Source organism: Aegilops tauschii, chromosome 6 (assembly GCF_002575655.3).
Source record: "Aegilops tauschii subsp. strangulata cultivar AL8/78 chromosome 6, Aet v6.0, whole genome shotgun sequence".
Lineage (NCBI taxonomy): Eukaryota > Viridiplantae > Streptophyta > Magnoliopsida > Poales > Poaceae > Aegilops > Aegilops tauschii.
In genome coordinates, this window is record NC_053040.3 from 189125188 (window position 1) to 189148273 (window position 23086).

Below are 23086 nucleotides of genomic sequence, written 5' to 3' on the forward strand. Positions count from 1 at the left end.
AGATGCGAGCCTAAGACACAGACGAATTCACGCGTAGAATACACCTAGCAGAAAAGTCCTACGGCAGCATGCACATGTACGGTCAAAAAAACAAAGAATGTATTATAGCAGACGTATGTCACTTTTTTAATCCTCTTTATCTCAAAAACAAATAATAACCACACTAGGTACACCTCACAAAGTCAACACTTCCCTCCTTTTTTTCTCCTTTTTTTTAATTCAACTCTCCAAACGGAGCAAAAATATCAGCACTTTTTCCTTCCCAAACATGCATGCGTGCACTACAAATGAGGATTTTTTTGCTCCAAAGTCCAAAACGTGGAAGCTATGATTCTCTTGCCAACAAAATATGAAAGGTAAAATAGATGGATTATCCTTCAATCAAACAAAGTTGCCTTGTATTCTCTTTCCAAAAGAAACAGCCTAGGCGTCAATCAAGTCCACAGACCAGTAAATAAATCTGTCCAAACAAAAAGCACGCTACCAATGAAGTGTAGTTTCCTTGAATATCTCTTTTCATGGTCGATCAAGACTTTCCAAAATATCAGTTGCCCTTTTTTTCGAAAACACTAATGCCCACGCGTGTGACAACATTGCAACTCGCCCACACGCCTGGATCATCGTCCAGCTAAGTTTGCACGAATCTTGACACACCGAGACAGTTTTTGCGTGCCATGTAGGACAAGGCCGGTGTGTGGGCGTTGGAGAGGTCGCCCACACGCCTCACAACACGCGGTTGGCAGCTGCGCTGTGTGAGCCAACTAATTTCTGCCCACACAGCCACCACCTAGTCCACGCGCGTGTGGGCGAGCTGCTTTTCGCCCACACGACAACCGTGCTTTGTTGGATGGCAACTGCAGTTGCACGTACATGGCAACTATGATTCGTTTGCTAGACGGCAACTGCGGTTGCGCGTACGTGGCAATCAGATAAACATACATGGCAACTGTGATTAACCACACGTGGCAACTACGTAAACACACATGGCAACTATTTGTTTGACCATATGTGGTAAGTAGTTAATCGCACACGACAACTATGGTTTGATTACACGCGGCAACTACGATAAATTGACATGGCAACTATAGTTAACCAAAACAGAGAGAGTTGCCATGCTTTTACAACCATATTTGCCATCCCGGATAACTACATCTGCCATCCCGAATGGCAACTAAATCGTCATCCCGCGGGTACCTAATGTAGCTGCGCCAGGACGTGTGGGCATATTTGCTTCGTGCCACACGCGCGGGGTGGGGATGAGTAGTACTTGTTGGGCGTGTGGCACAAAGTAGCTGCGTCCACACGTGTGGGCAATTCTACTGTTCGCCCACACAAAGCTCGTGTGGGCTTCCCCCTACTCATGCCACACACGGTGTGTGGGCGAATGCCTATTATACCACACGTGTGGTGGATATCGGCGTCTTTTTTTTGTCGCTGGTCACTTTCTAAAGATAGGGCCGAATCCTTTTATATCCTCCTCTGTTTTCTCTTTCCTTCTCTCTCTTTTACTTTCCTTCCTTTTTCTGCTCTCCCGAACATATCTCACTTTTCAAAACAACAGAAATACTACTACTACTCCGCAGCAAATATTTTTCCAAATAAAGGACACACTGATTTTGTTGATGCAAACGGTGGGTGGGGCGATTCTGATTCCTTTCCAAACTCTCTCTCTCTCTATGCTTGCCTTTTCTTTCTCTCTTTCCAAACAAACAAATCGTTTAGTACTTTTTTTGCTTATCTCTTTGCTTTTTTTTTCCTTGTTTACCATGAACAAACAGGGATTTATGGAAACAGATCGGCGCTTGCCTTTTTTTCTTTGGGGATGATCCCTTCTTTCTGTAAAACAAGCCAAATCATGTTTCCAAATGAACTTGCCCTTTTTGTTTTTTTTGCTCTTTTCCGTTCCTTATTTTGCATGGAGAGACTGAACTGCATTTTTTTCTCTTTCTTTTCAATCTGGCCGATCCACTCTTTTTTCCTTTCCCAAAATCCAACGTGGCTGACTAGTACTTTCCAAACAAACCAACCGCACGTCAACCTTTCCTTGGAACCCAAACCGAATTTGCTTTTTTTTACTCACAACGTTCCAAGTAGTACTATATCTGTTCTTTGACCGAACCAAATCTGCCCTGATGATTTTCTTTTTTGCAATGGATGGAAAGAACAAAGGCAGCGGCAACACAATAACAGATGGAGGCGACAATGGCAAAAAGTGTATAGATGGTCGTGATGGCGATGAACAAAATAAGCGGCAGCGGAATATGGTAATGAAGTGGATGATGGTGTATATGGATGCGGCATGAACAGAAACGTGACTAGAACTCGAAACTCTAAAAGTTTAGACACTAAAACCAGCAACTCGACACACGATGCAACCGAAAATTCAACAATGCAAAAACGAAGTGGTAATAGCGAAAAGGCTCAGACTGTCTGGGACATGGTTGAACTAATCTAACTTTTTTTGTGGCTTTTTTTGTGGACTCTAGGTATGAAGAACAGATGCGGTCTAAACTATGAAAAACTGTAAAATCTCACCAAGCAACCTGAAAACTGATACCACTTGATAGAGGCAAAGGTGTCCCGATCTTTCGATGAGATGATAACTATCTATTTGGTGGAGCCGTGTTTGACAATCCGACTACAAACATGCACGACGTGGTGCCTTAGCAATCGCTAAACCAACTCCGAGAGATTATTGACCGCGCCGGAGCACGATCAACCTGACCCCGAAGGTCTATTCCTGCAAGCAATCGAAGAACAAGCAAGAATATGATTAAGCAATCTGAATATTGCGAATATGGATGACGTATTGATAAAAGTGGGGTTTCATAAGCGGTCTTGGTCTGGTCGTTGGACACAAACGTAGTACACGAAGTTGCAGCGATGGCTAACTTTTAACTAAATAAAACCCAAGTCTAAGCGATGCTTTAAGGGCTATATTTATAGGGAAAAGAGAGGGGATTTCATCCACCCTAGGCAAGGTGGGACTAAAACACCTCGTAAGTCGTTTCCCCTACAATATGGACTCTAAAAATAGATTACATGGGCCTGGCCCAAAATAAGGTGGCGCAACACCAATAATAAGCTATGGACGAAATTTATGAGAGGCCATCTTGTATATTTCGTCCATCTTCTTGTATGTCATCATGGTGGCTTCAAAGTCCGGAAATCTCCACTTGAACCTTCGTTCTTGTTCTCTTCGCACGCACCTTCATCTCCATGCTTGACGATGCTCCAATGTTCATCCTTCTTGTCGGTGCTAGGCCCTTCAATTGCAAGCAACACAAATGTATCTAAGTTAGGCAGCATCATATTCTCATGAACACTAGAAACATTACCAAGAAACGAAAGTACCTGATAATTTAATTGGCGTATGCGAGCTCTAGCAATTGTTCCAAGAGGTAAAACAGCTAGGGATATGGGTGTAACTGTGGTAGACATGTCCTCATCAGAAAGGGGGCAGAGACCGCAAGATAAGTAGTCAACGAAGAAGGGGTATTGATTTGGGCCGGCCCTGGCGAAATCGGCAGGGACGATGTGCGTGGCGGGGTGCCCCGTCGTCTCCCTCCCCCACAGGGGCCTGTAGTAGTCCCTGAGATGGACCGTATTGACCGTCGAGGGGAAGTAGGCGTGTTGTGTCCGCAGCGCCGCCAACTCGCTCTCCGGCGCCTCTTTCTCCCCGACGTCCTTGGCCGCCCCCTTGCCTTGACCTGTCTTGGGCGCCATGGCGACTAAGAGGGGGTGGAGGATTAAGGGCAGTGACGGCATGGCGGCGGCGAGCAAAGGCAAGAGTTTGAGGGAGAAGAAGGGAGCGACGGTTCCGAGATTGGGGAAGGCACAGTGGGTAAATGAGCAGCGCGCCTGTGGTTTTCCCTTTTTATGGGAAAGGCGCGGGCCGCCTCTTTACCATTTACCACGATGTGATGCAAGCGTGCTGCAGAGAAGTAGTCAACGAAGAAGGGGTACTGATTTGGGCCGGCCTTGGTGAAATCAGCAGGGACGATGCGCGTGGCGGGGTGCCCCGTCGTCTCCCTCCCCCACAGGGGCCTGTAGTAGTCCCTGAGATGGACCGTATCGACCGTAAGGGGAAGTAGGCGTGTTGTGTCCGCAGCGCCGCCAACTCGCTCTCCGGCGCCTCTTTCTCCCCGACGTCCTTGGCCGCCCCCTTGCCTTGACCTGTCTTGGGCGCCATGGCGACTGAGAGGGGATGGAGGATTAAGGGCAGTGACGGCATGGCGGCGGCGAGCAAAGGCAAGAGTTTGAGGGAGAAGAAGGGAGCGACGGTTCCGAGATTGGGGAAGGCACAGTGGGTAAATGAGCAGCGCACCTACGGTTTTCCCTTTTTATGGGAAAGGCGCGGGCCGCCTCTTTACCATTTACCACGATGTGATGCAAGCGTGCTGCAACCGCCCCACGCACGACCCCCACGTCACACATTCAATGCGGGTCATGGGGAAGCGCAACTCGCAAGAGAGTTACTGCGGTAAAACTCTGCCACGCGTACCCGCGCACCATTCTGGGCCTGGCCCAATAACGCTCCGTGCTTATATGTGGCCCAGGCCCGGGGGCTCCTGTTGGTGTACAAAAGTAGGTGTCCTTTTTGTACCCCTTTACTTGTGCGCGGGCAGTCGCATCAACACGCCTGCGGCCGCGCTTGGCGGGATAGAAGAGGAAGCAAAGACACAAGACTACCAGAGCAACGCCAAGACAGAGGCGCGAGGAGCGAAGGGACAAGGTGGGCTCTCCTCGGCAAGAGCCTTGCTGGGGTAGCTTACGTAGCCCCGGCAAGGCCCTTGCCGGGGAAACTTGCCCAACACCAGCAAAGCCGCCACCCTTGAACCTAAGAGTTCCGACAAGATTGGAACCAAGGCTCGGGAGGCGCCTGCATGGTGGCATGCAGATCTTTGTGAAGACCAAGAACGTACAAGACTAGATGAGAACCAGAAGATAGAAACCCCCGGAAAGACCCTTGTCGGGGACGCCTGCGAGACCCCGGCAAGGCCCTTTCCGGGGCCCCGGCAAGTGTTGGGAATTGTAGCATAATTTTAAAATTTTCCTACGCTCACCAAGATCCATCTATGGAGTATACTAGCAACGAAGGGAAAGGAGTGCATCTACATACCCTTGTAGATCGCGAGCGGAAGCGTTCCAATGAACGTGGATGACGGAGTCGTACTCGCCGTGATTCAAATCACCGATGACCGAGTGCCGAACGGACGGCACCTCCGCGTTCAATACACGTACGGCGCAGCGACGTCTCCTCCTTCTTGATCCAGCAAGGGGGAAGGAGAGGTTGATGGAGATCCAGCAGCACGACGGCGTGGTGGTGGATGTAGCGGGTCTCGGCAGGGCTTCGCCGAGCTTCTGCGAGAGGGAGAGGTGTAGCAGGGGAGGAGGGAGGCGCCCAAGGCTGTAATACTACTGCCCTCCCTCCCCCCCTTTATATAGGCCCCTGGGAGGGGGGGCGCCGGCCAGAACCCATCTGGAGGGGGGGCGGCCAGGGGGGAAACTTGCCCCCCAAGGCAAGTGGGGCGCCCCCCCCCCACCCTAGGGTTTCTAACCCTAGGCGCAGGGGGGAGGCCCATGGGGGGCGCCCCAGCCCACTAAGGGCTGGTGGCCCTCCCACTTCAGCCCATGGGGCCCTCCGGGATAGGTGGCCCCACCCGGTGGACCCCCGGGACCCTTCCGGTGGTCCCGATACAATACCGATAACCCCCGAAACTTTCCCGGTGGCCGAAACTTGACTTCCTATATATAATTCTTCACCTCCGGTCCATTCCGGAACTCCTCGTGACGTCCGGGATCTCATCCGGGACTCCGAACAACTTTCGGGTTTCCGCATACTCATATCTCTACAACCCTAGCGTCACCGAACCTTAAGTGTGTAGACCCTACGGGTTCGGGAGACATGCAGACATGACCGAGACGCCTCTCCGGTCAATAACCAACAGCGGGATCTGGATACCCATGTTGGCTCCCACATGTTCCACGATGATCTCATCGGATGAACCACGATGTCGAGGATTCAATCAATCCCGTATACAATTCCCTTTGTCAATCGGTATGTTACTTGCCCGAGATTCGATCGTTGGTATCCCCATACCCTGTTCAAGCTCGTTACCGGCAAGTCTCTTTACTCGTACCGTAATGCATGATCCCGTGACTAACGCCTTAGTCACATTGAGCTCATTATGATGATGCATTACCGACTGGGCCCAGAGATACCTCTCCGTCACACGGAGTGACAAATCCCAGTCTCGATCCGTGCCAACCCAACAGACACTTTCAGAGATACCCGTAGTGTACCTTTATAGTCACCCAGTTACGTTGTGACGTTTGGTGCACCCAAAGCACTCCTACGGTATCCGGGAGTTGCACGATCTCATGGTCTAAGGAAAAGATACTTGACATTGGAAAAGCTCTAGCAAACGAAACTACACGATCTTTTATGCTATGCTTAGGATTGGGTCTTGTCCATCACATCATTCTCCTAATGATGTGATCCCGTTATCAACGACATCCAATGTCCATAGTCAGGAAACCATGACTATCGGTTGATCAACGAGCTAGTCAACTAGAGGCTTACTAGGGACACGTTGTGGTCTATATATTCACACATGTATTACGATTTCCGGATAACACAATTATAGCATGAACAATAGAAAATTATCATGAACAAAGAAATATAATAATAACCATTTATTAGTGCCTCTAGGGCATATTTCCAACAGTCTCCCACTTGCACTAGAGTCAATAATCTAGTTACATTGTGATGAATCGAACACCCATTGCATCCTGGTGTTGATCATGTTTTGCTCTAGGGAGAGGTTTAGTCAACGGATCTGCTACATTCAGGTCCGTATGTACTTTACAAATATCTATTTCTCCATTTTGAACACTTTCACGAATGGAGTTGAAGCGACGCTTGATATGCCTGGTCTTCCTGTGAAACCTGGGCTCCTTCGCAAGGGCAATAGCTCCAGTGTTGTCACAGAAGAGAGTCATCGGGCCCGATGCATTGGGAATCACCCCTAGGTCGGTAATGAACTCCTTCATCCAGACTGCTTCCTGTGCTGCCTCCGAGGCCGCCATGTACTCCGCTTCACATGTAGATCCCGCCACGACGCTTTGCTTGCAACTGCACCAGCTTACTGCTCCTCCATTCAAAATATACACGTATCCGGTTTGTGACTTTGAGTCATCCAGATCTGTGTCGAAGCTAGCATCGACGTAACCCTTTACGACGAGCTCTTCTTCACCTCCATAAACGAGAAACATATCCTTAGTCCTCTTCAGGTACTTCAGGATATTCTTGACCGCTGTCCAGTGTTCCATGCCGGGATTACTTTGGTACCTTCCTACCAAACTTACGGCAAGGTTTACATCAGGTCTGGTACACAGCATGGCATACATAATAGACCCTATGGCCGAGGCATAGGGGATGACACTCATCTTTTCTCTATCTTCTGTCGTGGTCGGGCATTGAGCCGTGCTCAATTGCACACCTTGCAATACAGGCAAGAACCCCTTCTTGGACTGATCCATATTGAACTTCTTCAATATCTTGTCAAGGTATGTACTCTATGAAAGACCAATGAGGCGTCTCAATCTATCTCTATAGATCTTGATGCCTGATATATAAGCAGCTTCTCCAAGGTCCTTCATTGAAAAACACTTATTCAAATAGGCCTTTATACTTTCCAAGAATTCTATATCATTTCCCATCAATAATATGTCATCCACATATAATAAGAGAAATGCTACAGAGCTCACACTCACTTTCTTGTAAACACAGGCTTCTCCATAAGTCTGTGTAAACCCAAACGCTTTGATCATCTCATCAAAGCGAATGTTCCAACTCCGAGATGCTTGCACCAGCCCATAGATTGAGCGCTGCAGCTTGCATACTTTGTTAGCATTCTTAGGGTCGACAAAACCTTCCGACTGCATCATATACAACTCTTCCTTAAGGAAGCCGTTAAGGAATGCCGTTTTGACGTCCATCTGCCATATCTCATAATCATAGTATGTGGCAATTGCTAACATGATTCGGACGGACTTCAGCTTCGCTACGGGTGAGAAAGTCTCATCGTAGTCAACCCCTTGAACTTGTCGATAACCCTTAGCGACAAGTCGAGCCTTATAGATGGTCACATTACCATCCGCGTCCGTCTTCTTCTTAAAGATCCATTTGTTTTCTATGGCTCGCCGATCATCGGGCAAGTCAGTCAAAGTCCATACTTCGTTTTCATACATGGATCCTATCTCGGATTTCATGGCTTCTAGCCATTTGTCGGAATCCGGGCCCGCCATCGCTTCTTCATAGTTCGAAGGTTCACCGTTGTCTAACAACATCATTTCCAGGACAGGGTTGCCGTACCACTCTGGTGCGGAACGTGTCCTTGTGGACCTACGAAGTTCAGTAGTAACTTGATCTGAAGCTTCATGATCATCATCATTAACTTCCTCCCTAGTCAATGTAGGCACCACAGGAACATTTTCCCGCGCTGCGCTACTTTCCGGTACGGAAGGGGTGACTATCACCTCATCAAGTTCCACTTTCCTCCCAGTCAATTCTTTCGAGAGAAACTCCTTCTCCAGAAAGGACCCGTTCTTGGCAACGAAGATCTTGCCTTTGGATCTGAGGTAGAAGGTATACCCAATAGTTTCCTTAGGGTATCCTATGAAGACGCATTTCTCCGACTTGGGTTCGAGCTTTTCAGGTTGAAGTTTCTTGACATAAGCATCGCATCCCCAAACTTTTAGAAACGACAGCTTAGGTTTCTTCCCAAACCATAATTCATACGGCGTCGTCTCAACGGATTTCGACGGAGCCCTATTTAAAGTGAATGCGGGAGTCTCTAAAGCATAGCCCCAAAATGAGAGCGGTAAATCGGTAAGAGACATCATAGATCGCACCATATCCAATAGAGTGCGATTACGACGTTCGGACACACCGTTTCGCTGAGGTGTTCCAGGCGGCGTGAGTTGTGAAACGATTCCACATTTCCTTAAGTGCGCACCAAATTCGTGACTTAAATTATCTCCACCACGATCTGATCGTAAGAATTTTATTTTCCTGTCATGTTGATTCTCAACCTCACTATGAAATTCCTTGAACTTTTCAAAGGTTTCAGACTTGTGTTTCATTAAGTAGACATACCCATATCTACTTAAGTCATCAGTAAGAGTGAGAACATAACGATATCCTCCGCGAGCCTCAACACTCATTGGACCGCACACATCGGTATGTATGATTTCCAATAAGTTGGTTGCTCGCTCCATTGTTCCGGAGAACGGAGTCTTGGTCATCTTACCCATGAGGCATGGTTCGCACATGTCAAATGATTCGTAATCAAGAGACTCCAAAAGTCCATCTGCATGGAGCTTCTTCATATGCTTGACACCAATGTGACCAAGGCGGCAGTGCCACAAGTATGTGGGACTATCGTTATCAACTTTACATCTTTTGGTATTCACACTATGAACATGTGTAACATCACGTTCGAGATTCATCAAGAATAAACCATTAACCAGCGGGGCATGACCATAAAACATATCTCTCATATAAATAGAACAACCATTATTCTCGGATTTAAATGAGTAGCCATCTCGAATTAAACGAGATCCAGATACAATGTTCATGCTCAAAGCTGGCACTAAATAACAATTATTTAGGTTTAAAACTAATCCCGTAGGTAGATGCAGAGGTAGCGTGCCGACGGCGATCACATCGACCTTGGAACCATTCCCGACGCGCATCGTCACCTCGTCCTTTGCCAGTCTCCGTTTATTCCGTAGTTCCTGTTTTGAGTTACAAATATGAGCAACCGCACCGGTATCAAATACCCAGGAGCTACTACGAGTACTGGTAAGGTACACATCAATTACATGTATATCACATATACCTTTGGTGTTGCCGGCCTTCTTGTCCGCTAAGTATTTGGGGCAGTTCCGCTTCCAGTGACCACTTCCCTTGCAATAAAAGCACTCAGTCTCAGGCTTGGGTCCATTCTTTGACTTCTTCCCAGTAACTGGCTTACCGGGCGCGGCAACTCCCTTGCCGTCCTTCTTGAAGTTCTTCTTACCCTTGCCCTTCTTGAACTTAGTGGTTTTATTCACCATCAACACTTGATGTTCTTTTCTGATCTCCACCTCCGCTGATTTCAGCATTGAATATACCTCAGGAATGGTCTTTTCCATCCCCTGCATATTGAAGTTCATCACAAAGCTCTTGTAGCTTGGTGGAAGCGACTGGAGGATTCTGTCAATGACTGCGTCATCCGGGAGATTGACTCCTAGCTGAGACAAGCGGTTATGCAACCCAGACATTCTGAGTATGTGCTCACTAACAGAACTATTCTCCTCCATTTTACAGCTGAAGAACTTGTCGGAGACTTCATATCTCTCGACCCGGGCATGAGCTTGGAAAACCATTTTCAGCTCCTCGAACATCTCATATGCTCCATGTTTCTCAAAACGCTTTTGGAGACCCGGTTCTAAGCTGTAAAGCATGCCGCACTGAACGAGGGAGTAATCATCAGCACGCTGCTGCCAAGCGTTCATAACGTCTTGGTTCTCTGGGATTGGTGCTTCACCTAGCGGTGCTTCTAAGACATAATCTTTCTTGGCTGCTATGAGGATGATCCTCAGGTTCCGGACCCAGTCCGTATAGTTGCTGCCATCATCTTTCAGCTTGGTTTTCTCTAGGAACGCGTTGAAATTGAGGACAACGTGGGCCATTTGATCTACAAGACATAGTGTAAAGATTTTAGACTAAGTTCATGATAATTAAGTTCATCTAATCAAATTACTCAATGAACTCCCACTCAGATAGACATCCCTCTAGTCATCTAAGTGAAACATGATCCAAGTTAACTAGGTCGTGTCCGATCATCACGTGAGACGGACTAGTCAAGATCGGTGAACATCTCCATGTTGATCGTATCTTCTATACGACTCATGCTCGACCTTTCGGTCCTCCGTGTTCCGAGGCCATGTCTGTACATGCTAGGCTCGTCAAGTCAACCTAAGTGTATTGCGTGTGTTCCGAGGCCATGTCTGTACATGCTAGGCTCGTCAACACCCGTTGTATTCGAACGTTAGAATCTATCACACCCGATCATCACGTGGTGCTTCGAAACAACGAACCTTCGCAACGGTGCACAGTTAGGGGGAACACTTTTCTTGAAATTATCATAAGGGATCATCTTACTTACTACCGTCGTTCTAAGCAAATAAGATGCAAAACATGATAAACATCACATGCAATCAAATAGTGACATGATATGGCCAATATCATTATGCTCCTTTGATCTCCATCTTCGGGGCACCATGATCATCTTCGTCACCGGCATGACACCATGATCTCCATCATCATGATCTCCATCATTGTGTCTTCATGAAGTCGTCACGCCAACGATTACTTCTACTTCTAAGGCTAACGCGTTTAGCAACAAAGTAAAGTAATTTACATGGCGTTATTCAATGACACACAGGTCATACAAAATAATAAAGACAACTCCTATGGCTCCTGCCGGTTGTCATACTCATCGACATGCAAGTCGTGATTCCTATTACAAGAATATGATCAATCTCATACATCACATATATCATTCATCACATCTTCTGGCCATATCACATCACATAGCACTTGCTGCAAAAACAAGTTAGACGTCCTCTAATTGTTGTTGCAAGTTTTTACGTGGCTTGTATAGGTTTCTAGCAAGAACGTTTCTTACCTACGTAAAACCACAACGTGATTTGCCAATCTCTATTTACCCTTCCTAAGGACCCTTTTCATCGAGTCCGTTCCGACTAAAGTAGGAGAGACAAACACCCGCTAGCCACCTTATGCAACTAGTGCATGTCAGTCGGTGGAACCTGTCTCACGTAAGCGTACGTGTAAGGTCGGTCCGGGCCGCTTCATCCTACAATACCGCCGAAACAAGATACGACTAGTAGCGGCAAGAAGAATTGGCAACATCAACGCCCACAACTGCTTTGTGTTCTACTCGTGCATAGTAACTACGCATAGGCCTGGCTCATGATGCCACTGTAGGGAATCGTAGCATAATTTTAAAATTTTCCTACGCTCACCAAGATCCATCTATGGAGTATACTAGCAATGAGGGGAAAGGAGTGCATCTACATACCCTTGTAGATCGCGAGCGGAAGCGTTCCAATGAACGTGGATGACGGAGTCGTACTCGCCGTGATTCAAATCACCGATGACCGAGTGCCGAACGGACGGCACCTCCGCGTTCAACACACGTACGGTGCAGCGACGTCTCCTCATTCTTGATCCAGCAAGGGGGAAGGAGAGGTTGATGGAGATCCAACAGCACGACGGCGTGGTGGTGGATGTAGCGGGTCTCGGCAGGGCTTCGCCGAGCTTCTGCGAGAGGGAGAGGTGTAGCAGGGGAGGAGGGAGGCGCCCAAGGCTGTAATACTACTGCCCTCCCTCCCCCCCCCCTTTATATAGGCCCCCTGGGAGGGGGGCGCCGGCCAGAACCCATCTGGAGGGGGGGCGCCGGCCAGGGGGGATACTTGCCCCCCAAGGCAAGTGGGGCGCCCCCCCACCCTAGGGTTTCTAACCCTAGGCGCAGGGGGGAGGCCCATGGGGGGCGCCCCAGCCCACTAAGGGCTGGTGGCCCTCCCACTTCAGCCCATGGGGCCCTCCGGGATAGGTGGCCCCACCCGATGGACCCCCGGGACCCTTCCGGTGGTCCCGGTACAATACCGATAACCCCCGAAACTTTCCCGGTGGCCGAAACTTGACTTCCTATATATAATTCTTCACCTCCGGTCCATTCCGGAACTCCTCGTGACGTCCGGGATCTCATCCGGGACTCCGAACAACTTTCGGGTTTCCGCATACTCATATCTCTACAACCCTAGCGTCACCGAACCTTAAGTGTGTAGACCCTACGGGTTCGGGAGACATGCAGACATGACCGAGACGCCTCTCCGGTCAATAACCAACAGCGGGATCTGGATACCCATGTTGGCTCCCACATGTTCCACGATGATCTCATCGGATGAACCACGATGTCGAGGATTCAATCAATCCCGTATACAATTCCCTTTGTCAATCGGTATGTTACTTGCCCGAGATTCGATCGTTGGTATCCCCATACCCTGTTCAAGCTCGTTACCAGCAAGTCTCTTTACTCGTACCGTAATGCATGATCCCGTGACTAACGCCTTAGTCACATTGAGCTCATTATGATGATGCATTACCGACTGGGCCCAGAGATACCTCTCCGTCACACGGAGTGACAAATCCCAGTCTCGATCCGTGCCAACCCAACAGACACTTTCAGAGATACCCGTAGTGTACCTTTATAGTCACCCAGTTACGTTGTGACGTTTGGTGCACCCAAAGCACTCCTATGGTATCCGGGAGTTGCACGATCTCATGGTCTAAGGAAAAGATACTTGACATTGGAAAAGCTCTAGCAAACGAAACTACACGATCTTTTATGCTATGCTTAGGATTGGGTCTTGTCCATCACATCATTCTCCTAATGATGTGATCCCGTTATCAACGACATCCAATGTCCATAGTCAGGAAACCATGACTATCGGTTGATCAACGAGCTAGTCAACTAGAGGCTTACTAGGGACACGTTGTGGTCTATATATTCACACATGTATTACGATTTCCGGATAACACAATTATAGCATGAACAATAGACAATTATCATGAACAAAGAAATATAATAATAACCATTTATTATTGCCTCTAGGGCATATTTCCAACAGCAAGACCCTTGTCGGGGACATCTACGGGGCCACAGCCAGGCCCCCACCTGCCAAGGCTCCACCGCCGTTCTAATACAGCAGTCAACCCGCCAACAAGGCAGGCACCTGCGTGGCAACGTGCAGCTTCCAGGCCAAATCAGCAAGCACCTGCGTGGTGGCATGCAGATCTTCGTGAAGACTCTGCCACCGCACCAACTCAGCCGCCAGCCAGCCAGCGTGGCGCCGCACGCCTAGTCAGCCTGGACACGCGTCGGAGCGAGGCGAAGCGGCAGTGGACGGGACGAGTTTCCTTGCCGTCCCCGATAAAGTGAGAGGGCACGTCAGCAGCGCATTAAATGCGTTTGTCCTACGCTGCCAGGCGATAGACTTGTATACAGTACAAACTTTCCACCTCTTGTGTGCCACTGTGGCGCCCCCCTTTGGCTATAAAAGGAGGCACAAGGCATACTGGAGGAGGACTTGAACTTTTTGGACCCTACACGCTTTGTAGCTAGTCCAAGAACAGATAAACACAAACCAGCAGGAGTAGGGTATTACGCATCACTTGCAGCCCTAACCTGGATAAATTCCCCGTGTTGATCTTCTAAACCCGCTCTTTCCACAGCTCCGCGCCCGCCAACCGTAGAAGGGATTCCCCGTGATCCCATAGGTGTCGTTTCCACCGACACCGACGTAGTTCTAGCTACCATCAGTGGGAGTTTTCGCGCGCGTTGTAATTTTGGGATAGCTAGGCGCGGGTTGAGATGGAGGGAATTTTCGGAGCACAACGAGACAAATAGATATCTTAAAATTTCGGGGTAACAAGGCGCGGGTTGAAGAAGTGGGAGTTTCGCAGCACGATAGATAGAGATGCTAGCTTGAAATTTTGGCATAACATGGCGCGGCTTGAAATTTCGGAAGAACAAGCTTAACGTGTACAAAAAAGACAATTTGCACCTCACTAGAGAGAGCCATGTCCTATTTTACTATATTACTAGAAATGCATTCAAATGCAAAAAAAGGGACAACAAGCTTAACGTGTATAGTACCAAATCAGTTTGCACTTCCCTCAACAATAAAAAAAACAATTCGTGTTGTCTAGCATATGGAGTAAATTTGAGTACATTTTCCCTGTTTGAATGGGATTGTACTTGGGTTAGTTATACAACCATCTAAATATTATCTTCACAACAAATGACATGAATATAGGAGTAGTAAATTCCCATATAAATATGAACTACATGTACATACGATATCAAATTCAAATATATGCATCCATTTCATATTGAATTCAAATCATAGTACATGTATGCTCTAGCTAGATGTTCGGAATCTAAACCATGTATGATACTATGTAGAATGTGTTTAACACGCACAACACACACACACCATTTAGACTAGTAAGGTACACGTGCATTGCACGCATGAGATTTGGCAACCAAATTATTAATAAATACCACATTATAGCATGTAAGCTTTGAGTCATATATGTATGATGTAGATGTTTGTCTAATTCTTATAGTTCATCTCATTCAAAATCAATTATTTTTATAAAAAAGCTAATCTATTAAGATTCATGGACTTGTGCGTTGTAAAGCATAAAGTAAAAACAAATAATGGCAATTCATCTAGAAAACAATTGGGCAATTATGATACAGATGATTCTAGAACAAAGGAGAAGTGCTTGTGTTTTGAGGTTTGTGCATTATGCTTAAGTTCAACCATGGAGTCTTCTAGATTGTACATGTGGCAAAATCTGGTGGAATGTAGATGATATCCAACAGCCAGTAGTGCTTGAATTTTCCATCTCTGCACCATCGGATTGGCTTCATCCAACGACCATCTTTCAAAGTTATTCGCACACTATATAGGGGTATAGATATGTGATGCGAAAGCCATCCATCATCTCCAATTTGAATAGTGTGTCCATGCACGGATGCAATGTGGCCAAACAATGCCTATCATCGGTATCTCAAATTCAAATCTGACTGAGCTTGTTCAATGTGTATACAGTATAGCATGCTCGTTTCCAAACCACACCACGCATAACTCAGTTATATTCATGCATGGGTTTCAAACATCATGATCTCTTATTCAAATATTTGAATTCAACTTTACATTGTCTTATTCAAATATTTGAATTCAACTTTACATTGACTATACCCCTATATAGAGTGCGAATAAATTTGAAAGATGGTCATTGGATGAAGCCAATCCGACAATGCAGAGATGGAAAATCCGAGCACTACTGGCCATTCGATATCATCTACATTCCACTAGATTCTGCCACATGTACAATCTAGAAGACTCCATGGTTGAACTTAAGCATAATGCACAAACCTCAAAACACAAGTACTTCTCCTTTGTTCTAGAAGCTTTCGTATCATAATTGCCCAAACTTTTTTTAGTTGAATTGCCATTATTTGTTTTTACTTTATGCTTTACAACACACAATTCCATGAATCTTAAAATAGATTAACTTTTTTATAAAAACTAATTGATTTTGAATGGGATGAAATATAAGAATTAAACGAACGTCTACATGATGCATATATGAGTCAAAGCGTACATGCTATAGTGTGGTATTTATTCATAATTTGGTTGCCAAATCTCATGCGTGCAATGCCCGTGTACCTTAATCGTACTTCCAGTATGTGCAAAACACGTAAATTAGAATTCCAATGGCACGCTACACTGTGTCTCTCCCTTTTTTTAGTTAATATATTATGATTAGAATGATGTGGGGGTATCCATGAAGCCACGTGGCACATGTGGAGGCGTTGTCGTGACCTCCTTGTGTGGATTGATCACAGTGACGTGCTGCTAGTTCCAAAAGAATGTACTCCTCCTCTCTCACGCACACTGATAGTACGTGCACGAAGCGAAGATGTGCACGCACACACTCATTCCCTCGCATGCACACGCGGGTACGCGGTGGGACGCATTTTTGTACGAAGATCTACCCCCTGTGATAATTTGACGCGTGTAAAGTTGTTCACTTCATTGATGGTCAATTAATACAATGCATGCAAATTGAGTGGACGTGAGGGAGGAAGTAGTTGAGAATGACATTACTACTCCACTGCGTGCATGCGAGTACACTACTGCAGGTGGCTGCTAAGGCGACACTACGATCAGAGACCCTTCGACGAAACTGTGTGCGATGCATTAATCGCAAACGGTGGTGTAAAAAAACGTCAAAAAAGGTACAAAACGTTTGCGATGGAGGATGCATCAAACACGGTTCAGATTTTAGTTGCGTGTGCGATGCTGGGCATACGGTTCAGTGCAATTAACTGTTTGCGATGTGGCAGAACAAAAGAAACGAGCAGCCAGATGAAGGCGTGTGCGATATACGACTTACGGTTCACTCGGATGAACTGTTTGTGATTAGGCAACACAAAAGAAACAGTCAACCAGATCAAGGTGTGTGTGATATACGGCATGCGGTTCACTCTGATGAACTGTTTGCGTTGAGACAAGAGATAGAAACGGTTCAATATAACAAGATGTGTGTGATACGGGGCAAATAGGTCTGTAATCAGAAATGTGTGCTAAGATAGATAATAACACAGACGATTGCTTCTAATAAGATGTATGTGATATGCTCTGTCTACACAACATCTATTGGCCATTGGGCGACGGGCGGTCATCCGGGTACGCCATAAGGATGCGAAGAGGGCATCCTATATCAGCAAGGACTAGCTATTCCACCAGTAGCTCATCTAAGAGAACTCTCAAGTTAACTGTGCTCAGGCTGGAGTAGGCATGAGATGGGTGACCGGATGGGAAGTTGTCTTGATGTTAATCCCACTGATGGGATGTATCTTAAATGTCCACTAAGGACATTTATGACACATCCCATGAGTGGAATTAACCACAAGGTCCTTTTTTTGAATTCTTTTTTGTTTTTTAGCACATGTTAAAGAAGGTCTACCGCATTACTTTTTGACAATGTGCGTTTGAGGGCATACGCTTCAGAAGGATTATCTGTTTGCGATTAGGGCAACAGAACAGAAATGCCACATACGCGGCCGAGAAAGCGTTCCCACGTTACGCCATCTGGGAATAGTGCCGCACTTAGAAATTATAGAACCGTCAATAAATTTTGAGCCTGTGTCCCGTCACATTCCAAATTGCAAACCTGTTCACACTGATCAAAACCTAAACGGTTTCCCACTTAGGAGCGTATTAGTACTCGGTTATAAATACTACTACTCCAAGATGACTGCACATTCCTCCTCAACTCCTCATCCACAAAAACAAACAAGTCATTCATCATCCTTCCCTTGCATGTGCCATGGCCAGCGTGAGTTCTGGGTCGAGAAATTGCCACCAGGGAGAGGCGATCATGGAAGCGGAAGCATGACAGATATCTCGCCTCGCCGCAAAAGCAGCCGACATGTCCCGCCGCGCCCAGATGTCTCGCATGACCGAAGCAGCACGGAGGTCCTGCCGCGCCGCGATGCAGCAGACTGGTCCGGCCGTGCCGCAGAAGCAGAAGAGATCTCCGCCGCGCCGCGAATGCAGCAGAGATGTCCTCCCGCACCGTGGCGGGCTTGGAAAATGTCTCGCGAGCAGGCGAGGACTATTACAGGCGCATGCATTTGATCGTCCATAGCCAGATGGATCAGATCTCCGGCTGGGCGAGCTTGGAGGACGATGTGAAAGCCTCTTTTGAACAGCCTACCGGTGTCATCCGGCAACTAAATGAGAGCAACGCGAAGCTCCAGGCCGAGCGCGACCTGCTGAGGGCGAAGATTGTCGGAAGTGCGGAGCAGCAGGAGGAGACCACTGCCTTGTTGAAGAGGACCGGCGTCATCGTCGAGAAACTTATGGACGAGAATGCCATGCTGCGTATTGAGCGCAGAAGGCTGGTGGAGGAATCCATGGATGCTCTCAAGCAACATCTTGAGGACAAGAAAGAGCTCATCGCTGCTCGCCGCGAAGACTAGTTCCCGCGGCCTGCAGCAACGCATCAAGAAAGTAGAGATCAGCGAGCCAGATCGTTGTCTTCCTTCTTATTTTGCCCTTGTGTAATGCCCACGATGCGGCTATATCTCCCACGTGTCGAGGGGCGACTTGGAGGCATAACCGCATGGTGGTTTTGTCGCAAGAAGGGTCATCTTCACACAATCCCATATAATGAACAAGAATGGGATAAAGAGTTGGCTTACAATCGCCACTTCACACAATACATTAATTGAACATACATCATTCAGAGTACACACATAGTCCGACTACGGACAAATACAAATGAAAATAAGATAACCCCAAATGCTAGATCCCCGATCGTCCCAACTGGGCTCCACTACTGATCATCAGGAAACGAAATGTAGAAACGACCAAGTTCCTCATCGAACTCCCACTTGAGTTCGGTAGCATCACCTGCACTGGTATCATCGGCACCTGCAACTGTTTTGGTAGAATCTGTGAGTCACGAGGACTCAGCAATCTCAAAACTCGCGAGATCAAGACTATTTAAGCTTATAGGAAGGATGTGGTAATGAGGTGGAGCTGCAGCAAGCACTAAGCAAAATATGATGGCTAGCACACGCAAGTAAGAGCGAGAAGAGAAGCAACGCAATGATTGAGAAGCTAGAAGTGATCAAGAAGTGATCCTGAAACTACTTACGGTCATACATAACCCAAACCGTGTTCACTCCCCGGACTCCGCCGAAAAGAGACCATCACGGCTACACACGCGGTTGATGTGTCAAGTTCTCTACAACCGGACATTACCAAATTCCCATCTGCCACATAACCACGGGCACGGCTTTGAAATTTTAGACCCTACAGGGGTGTCCCAACTTAGCCCATGACAAGCTCACGATCCGCGGAGACAATCCTCCATCGCGGGACATCCGATCAGACTCGGGGTCCCGGTGCACAAGACATTTCGACAATGGTAAAACAAAACCAGCAAGACCTCCCGGCGTGCCGACACCCTGATAGTAGCCGCGCATATCTCGTCTCAGGCCACGACTGGATGAACACTACGTACGGCAACCGAAGACCCCGGAAGAAGGGGTGGCACCACAAGTTGCTCTAGGTTGGACCAACACTCCGAAGAGCACTGGCCCAGGGGGCTAAATAAAGATGACCCTCGGGAGGGCGACTCCCTATTGAAAAGAAATAGGTGATAGGCAAATGTAAAACCAATGTTGGGCCTTGCTGGAAGAGTTTTATTCAAAGCGAACTATCAAGAGGGTCCCATACCCCTCACCGTGTTAGGGACGCAAATCAAGGAACATAACACCGATATGACGGAAACTAAGGCGGCAAGAGTGGAACAAAACACCAGGCATAAGGCCGAGCCTTCCACCCTTTACCCAGTATATAGATGCATTAATTAAATAAGAGATATTGTGATATCCCAACATATCCATGTTCCAACATGGAACAAACTTCAACTTCACCTGCAACTAACAACGCTATAAGAGAGGCTAAGCAAAAGCGGTAACTTAGCCAAACAACGGTTTGCTAGAAAAGGTGGGTTAGAGGCTTGACATGGCATTGTGGGAGGCACGATAAACAAGTGGTAGGTAGCGCAACATAGCGATAGAGCGAACAACTAGCAAGCAAAGATAGAAGTGATATCGAGGGTAATGGTCATCTTGCCTGAGATCCCGCAAGGAAGAAGAACGAGTCCATGAAGAAGGCAAACGGACGTAGTCGAATGAATCCTCACAACTCCGGAACGAAACCGAAGCTAACGAGAGAAGCAAACCGGAAAGAAGCAAGCAACATGGTAAACAACCATCACATCAACATGGCATGATGCACAATCAAGTATGATGCATGTCCGGTTTAATGAGGCATGGCATGACAAAGTGCAACAAACAATACTACAAATTAAGTGGAGCTCAATATGCAATGAGTTGCATATTGATGAAACACCACATCAATTATTTTAGCTCTCTCTCGTTTATGTACCCAACAATATTAAATGTTATTAAACATGGCAAAAGGGTGAAGCATAAATAAACTAACTATTTAGGCAAGTTTAAATGAGGCCGGAAGTTACAAACAACAATTCCGAAAAATCCCCATATGCATATTTCAAAGTTGGTACTGTTCTGACTAAAACACCATTTTACTGTTGTTAAAAAGGGAAATAAAGTGCACCATGTTAATCTATGCATTTTTCCACCCCATTTACATAAAAAGTTTATTAAATTCGGAGCTACGGTTAATTAGTTATGAAATAATTCATTTTAAACATGCTATTTATGCATATTAATTCAAACAACACATTTAAACATGTATTAAAGTTGGATATTACTAAACTACACAAATTTCTGAGCATTTTACATATATGAAGTTTTTACATATGATCCATAGTTTGTGAGATATTATATGCATGATGTGGAGGGTTTTTCTATAAAAACAGCAATCTCTGGATAAATAGACAAATTCGCAAATCTGAAAAAAACCATACACGGGCCGAATCTGGCTGGCCCGAATGTGTACAGGAGAGGGCACTGGATCTGGGTGCTCACCAGGCCGCATGGGCCGGTTGGTGGAGGAGCTGGCAGGCCGCGGCTGGGCCTTGGAGCGCTGCGGCCGGAGAGGCCCAGGCAGCAGGGCGACGGGTCAACGACGCGGGCGAGCAGTTATGGCGAGCTGCAGGTCGATGCAGAGGAAGCAGAGGTCGGCAACAGGCGAGGTAGAGGCGGCGAAGACGGCGTGGAGGCGAACGGGGGCCGGGCACGACGGCGAGATCCGGCGAGCACGCGGATTGGACGAGGCAGCGGCAGAACTTGGCACGCGGGTGACGCTGAAAGCAGAGGAGCAACGCGCCAACGAGGGCGGCGCTGGAGGGTCCTGGCGGCCGGATCCGGCGACGCGGCGACGAGGGGCTCGTGCTCCTGGACGAGAGGACGCTCGGGCCTCGGGAGCAGAGGAGGAGCGGTGCCGGGGCTTGGCGAGCTCGGCGTCGAGGAAGGAGCTCCGGCGAGGTGACAAGCGGGAGGAGGCGAGGGACGACGGCTGGGTAAAACGGTGACGAGGCGTCGCAGGGGAGGCCCACGAGCGGCGAAGACGGCGAGTGGACGAGGCGCTGCTGCGCTGGCGCGGTCGACGGGGCGCAGAGGAGGTCGCTGACGGCGGGGCTCCTCCTGTTGACGAACCAAGACAGAGGGAGCGATGTGAGAGCGAGAGAGAGAGAGGAAAACGGGGAAGGAGGAAGAGAAGGGCGACGGAGCTCCGGCCTGGTCGCAGTGGTGGTCAACGGGTGTGCTGTAGCGGTGGATCGAGCCGGTGCTCGAGGGACAGGGTCTCAGGTGCTCGCGGTTGCAGGGCCGAAGGACGACGGGGTTGAGGCGACCAAGAGGAGGCACGGGGACGGAGAGGTTGCGACGGCGCCTGATGGAGATGTGGCTAGATCGGAGTTCGAGGGAGGCTTTGGAGGAGCTTGCTGGTTGGTTGGATCGAGGGGAGGAGGCTGGCTGCAAGGGGATTTGGGCAGGTGCAGGCTGCAGCGATCTGGTTCGGTGGAGATGGATCGGGATGGATCCCGAGGTGGAAGAGGACTGGGGGCGGCGGCTGGGAGGATGGGACAAGACTCCTAATTTTTAGGGTTGGACCTCGTGTATATATAGCAGGTGGTTTTTGTTAGGTGCATTTTGGCCCTCCGATTCAAATCGGACGGTCGAGAAAAATAGGTTACGAAGTTCAATTAAGAAAACGCAGATGTTTTAAACATGTTTGAGGATGATCCGGACCCAACGGTAACGACTGCCCGGGTCGGGTTCGGGACAGCTTCGGACGAGCAAGCGAGGGGTCAATGCACTGTGCAAAGAGGGGTTAGGCAGACGAGGTCAACTATGTGGTTGGACTGAGAATCGTCAAGGAAGACAAACGGTCTGACAACATTGCCACAGAGAAGATAAGAGAGAAGAGAACGGTCTGGCAGAGACAAGGAGGAAGCGGCAACCATGAACGACTACAAGTTTTAAGAAAACATGCTGATACAATGCATATGATGACATGATGAAATGCAACAGCAACAAAATAAAACACACGACGACAACGAAGAACATGGAAGGCATCTGGAGTGTCGGTCTTGGGGCGTCACACCTTGTGTATTTCGGGCGTTGCCGCATGTGGCTTTTTTAATTATGTTCCTAAATATGTAAGACAATTATTATCCACTGTCATCGTCCTTATATTCATCATGCTTGCTATAAGTCGCAGTGACGCTATATAGGTCCGTCGGATCTTACATCAAGATCCGTGCAAAACTTTCTTTTTCGATGTTCATTTTTGTCTCTTAAATATCAGTCCAGTGAGACATATAGCCACGCCGTAGAATAGGGGCTCGGGCGCCATTAATGGA

General features: G+C 47.7%; 1 protein-coding gene across 1 annotated transcript; it reads right to left on the minus strand.

Annotated features, from left to right (window-relative positions):
- Window positions 1-18787: 18787 nt before the first annotated feature.
- Window positions 18788-22623, minus strand: LOC141025951 (uncharacterized). The gene is made up of 4 exons (XM_073501882.1): window positions 22611-22623; window positions 21249-22315; window positions 20368-20458; window positions 18788-19161 (listed from the first exon to the last, which is right to left on the minus strand). Exons 1-2 carry the CDS (start codon window positions 22621-22623, stop codon window positions 21363-21365), a joined length of 966 nt encoding a protein of 321 aa, XP_073357983.1. The 3' UTR covers window positions 18788-19161; window positions 20368-20458; window positions 21249-21362.
- Between the last annotated feature and the right edge of the window lie 463 nt (window positions 22624-23086).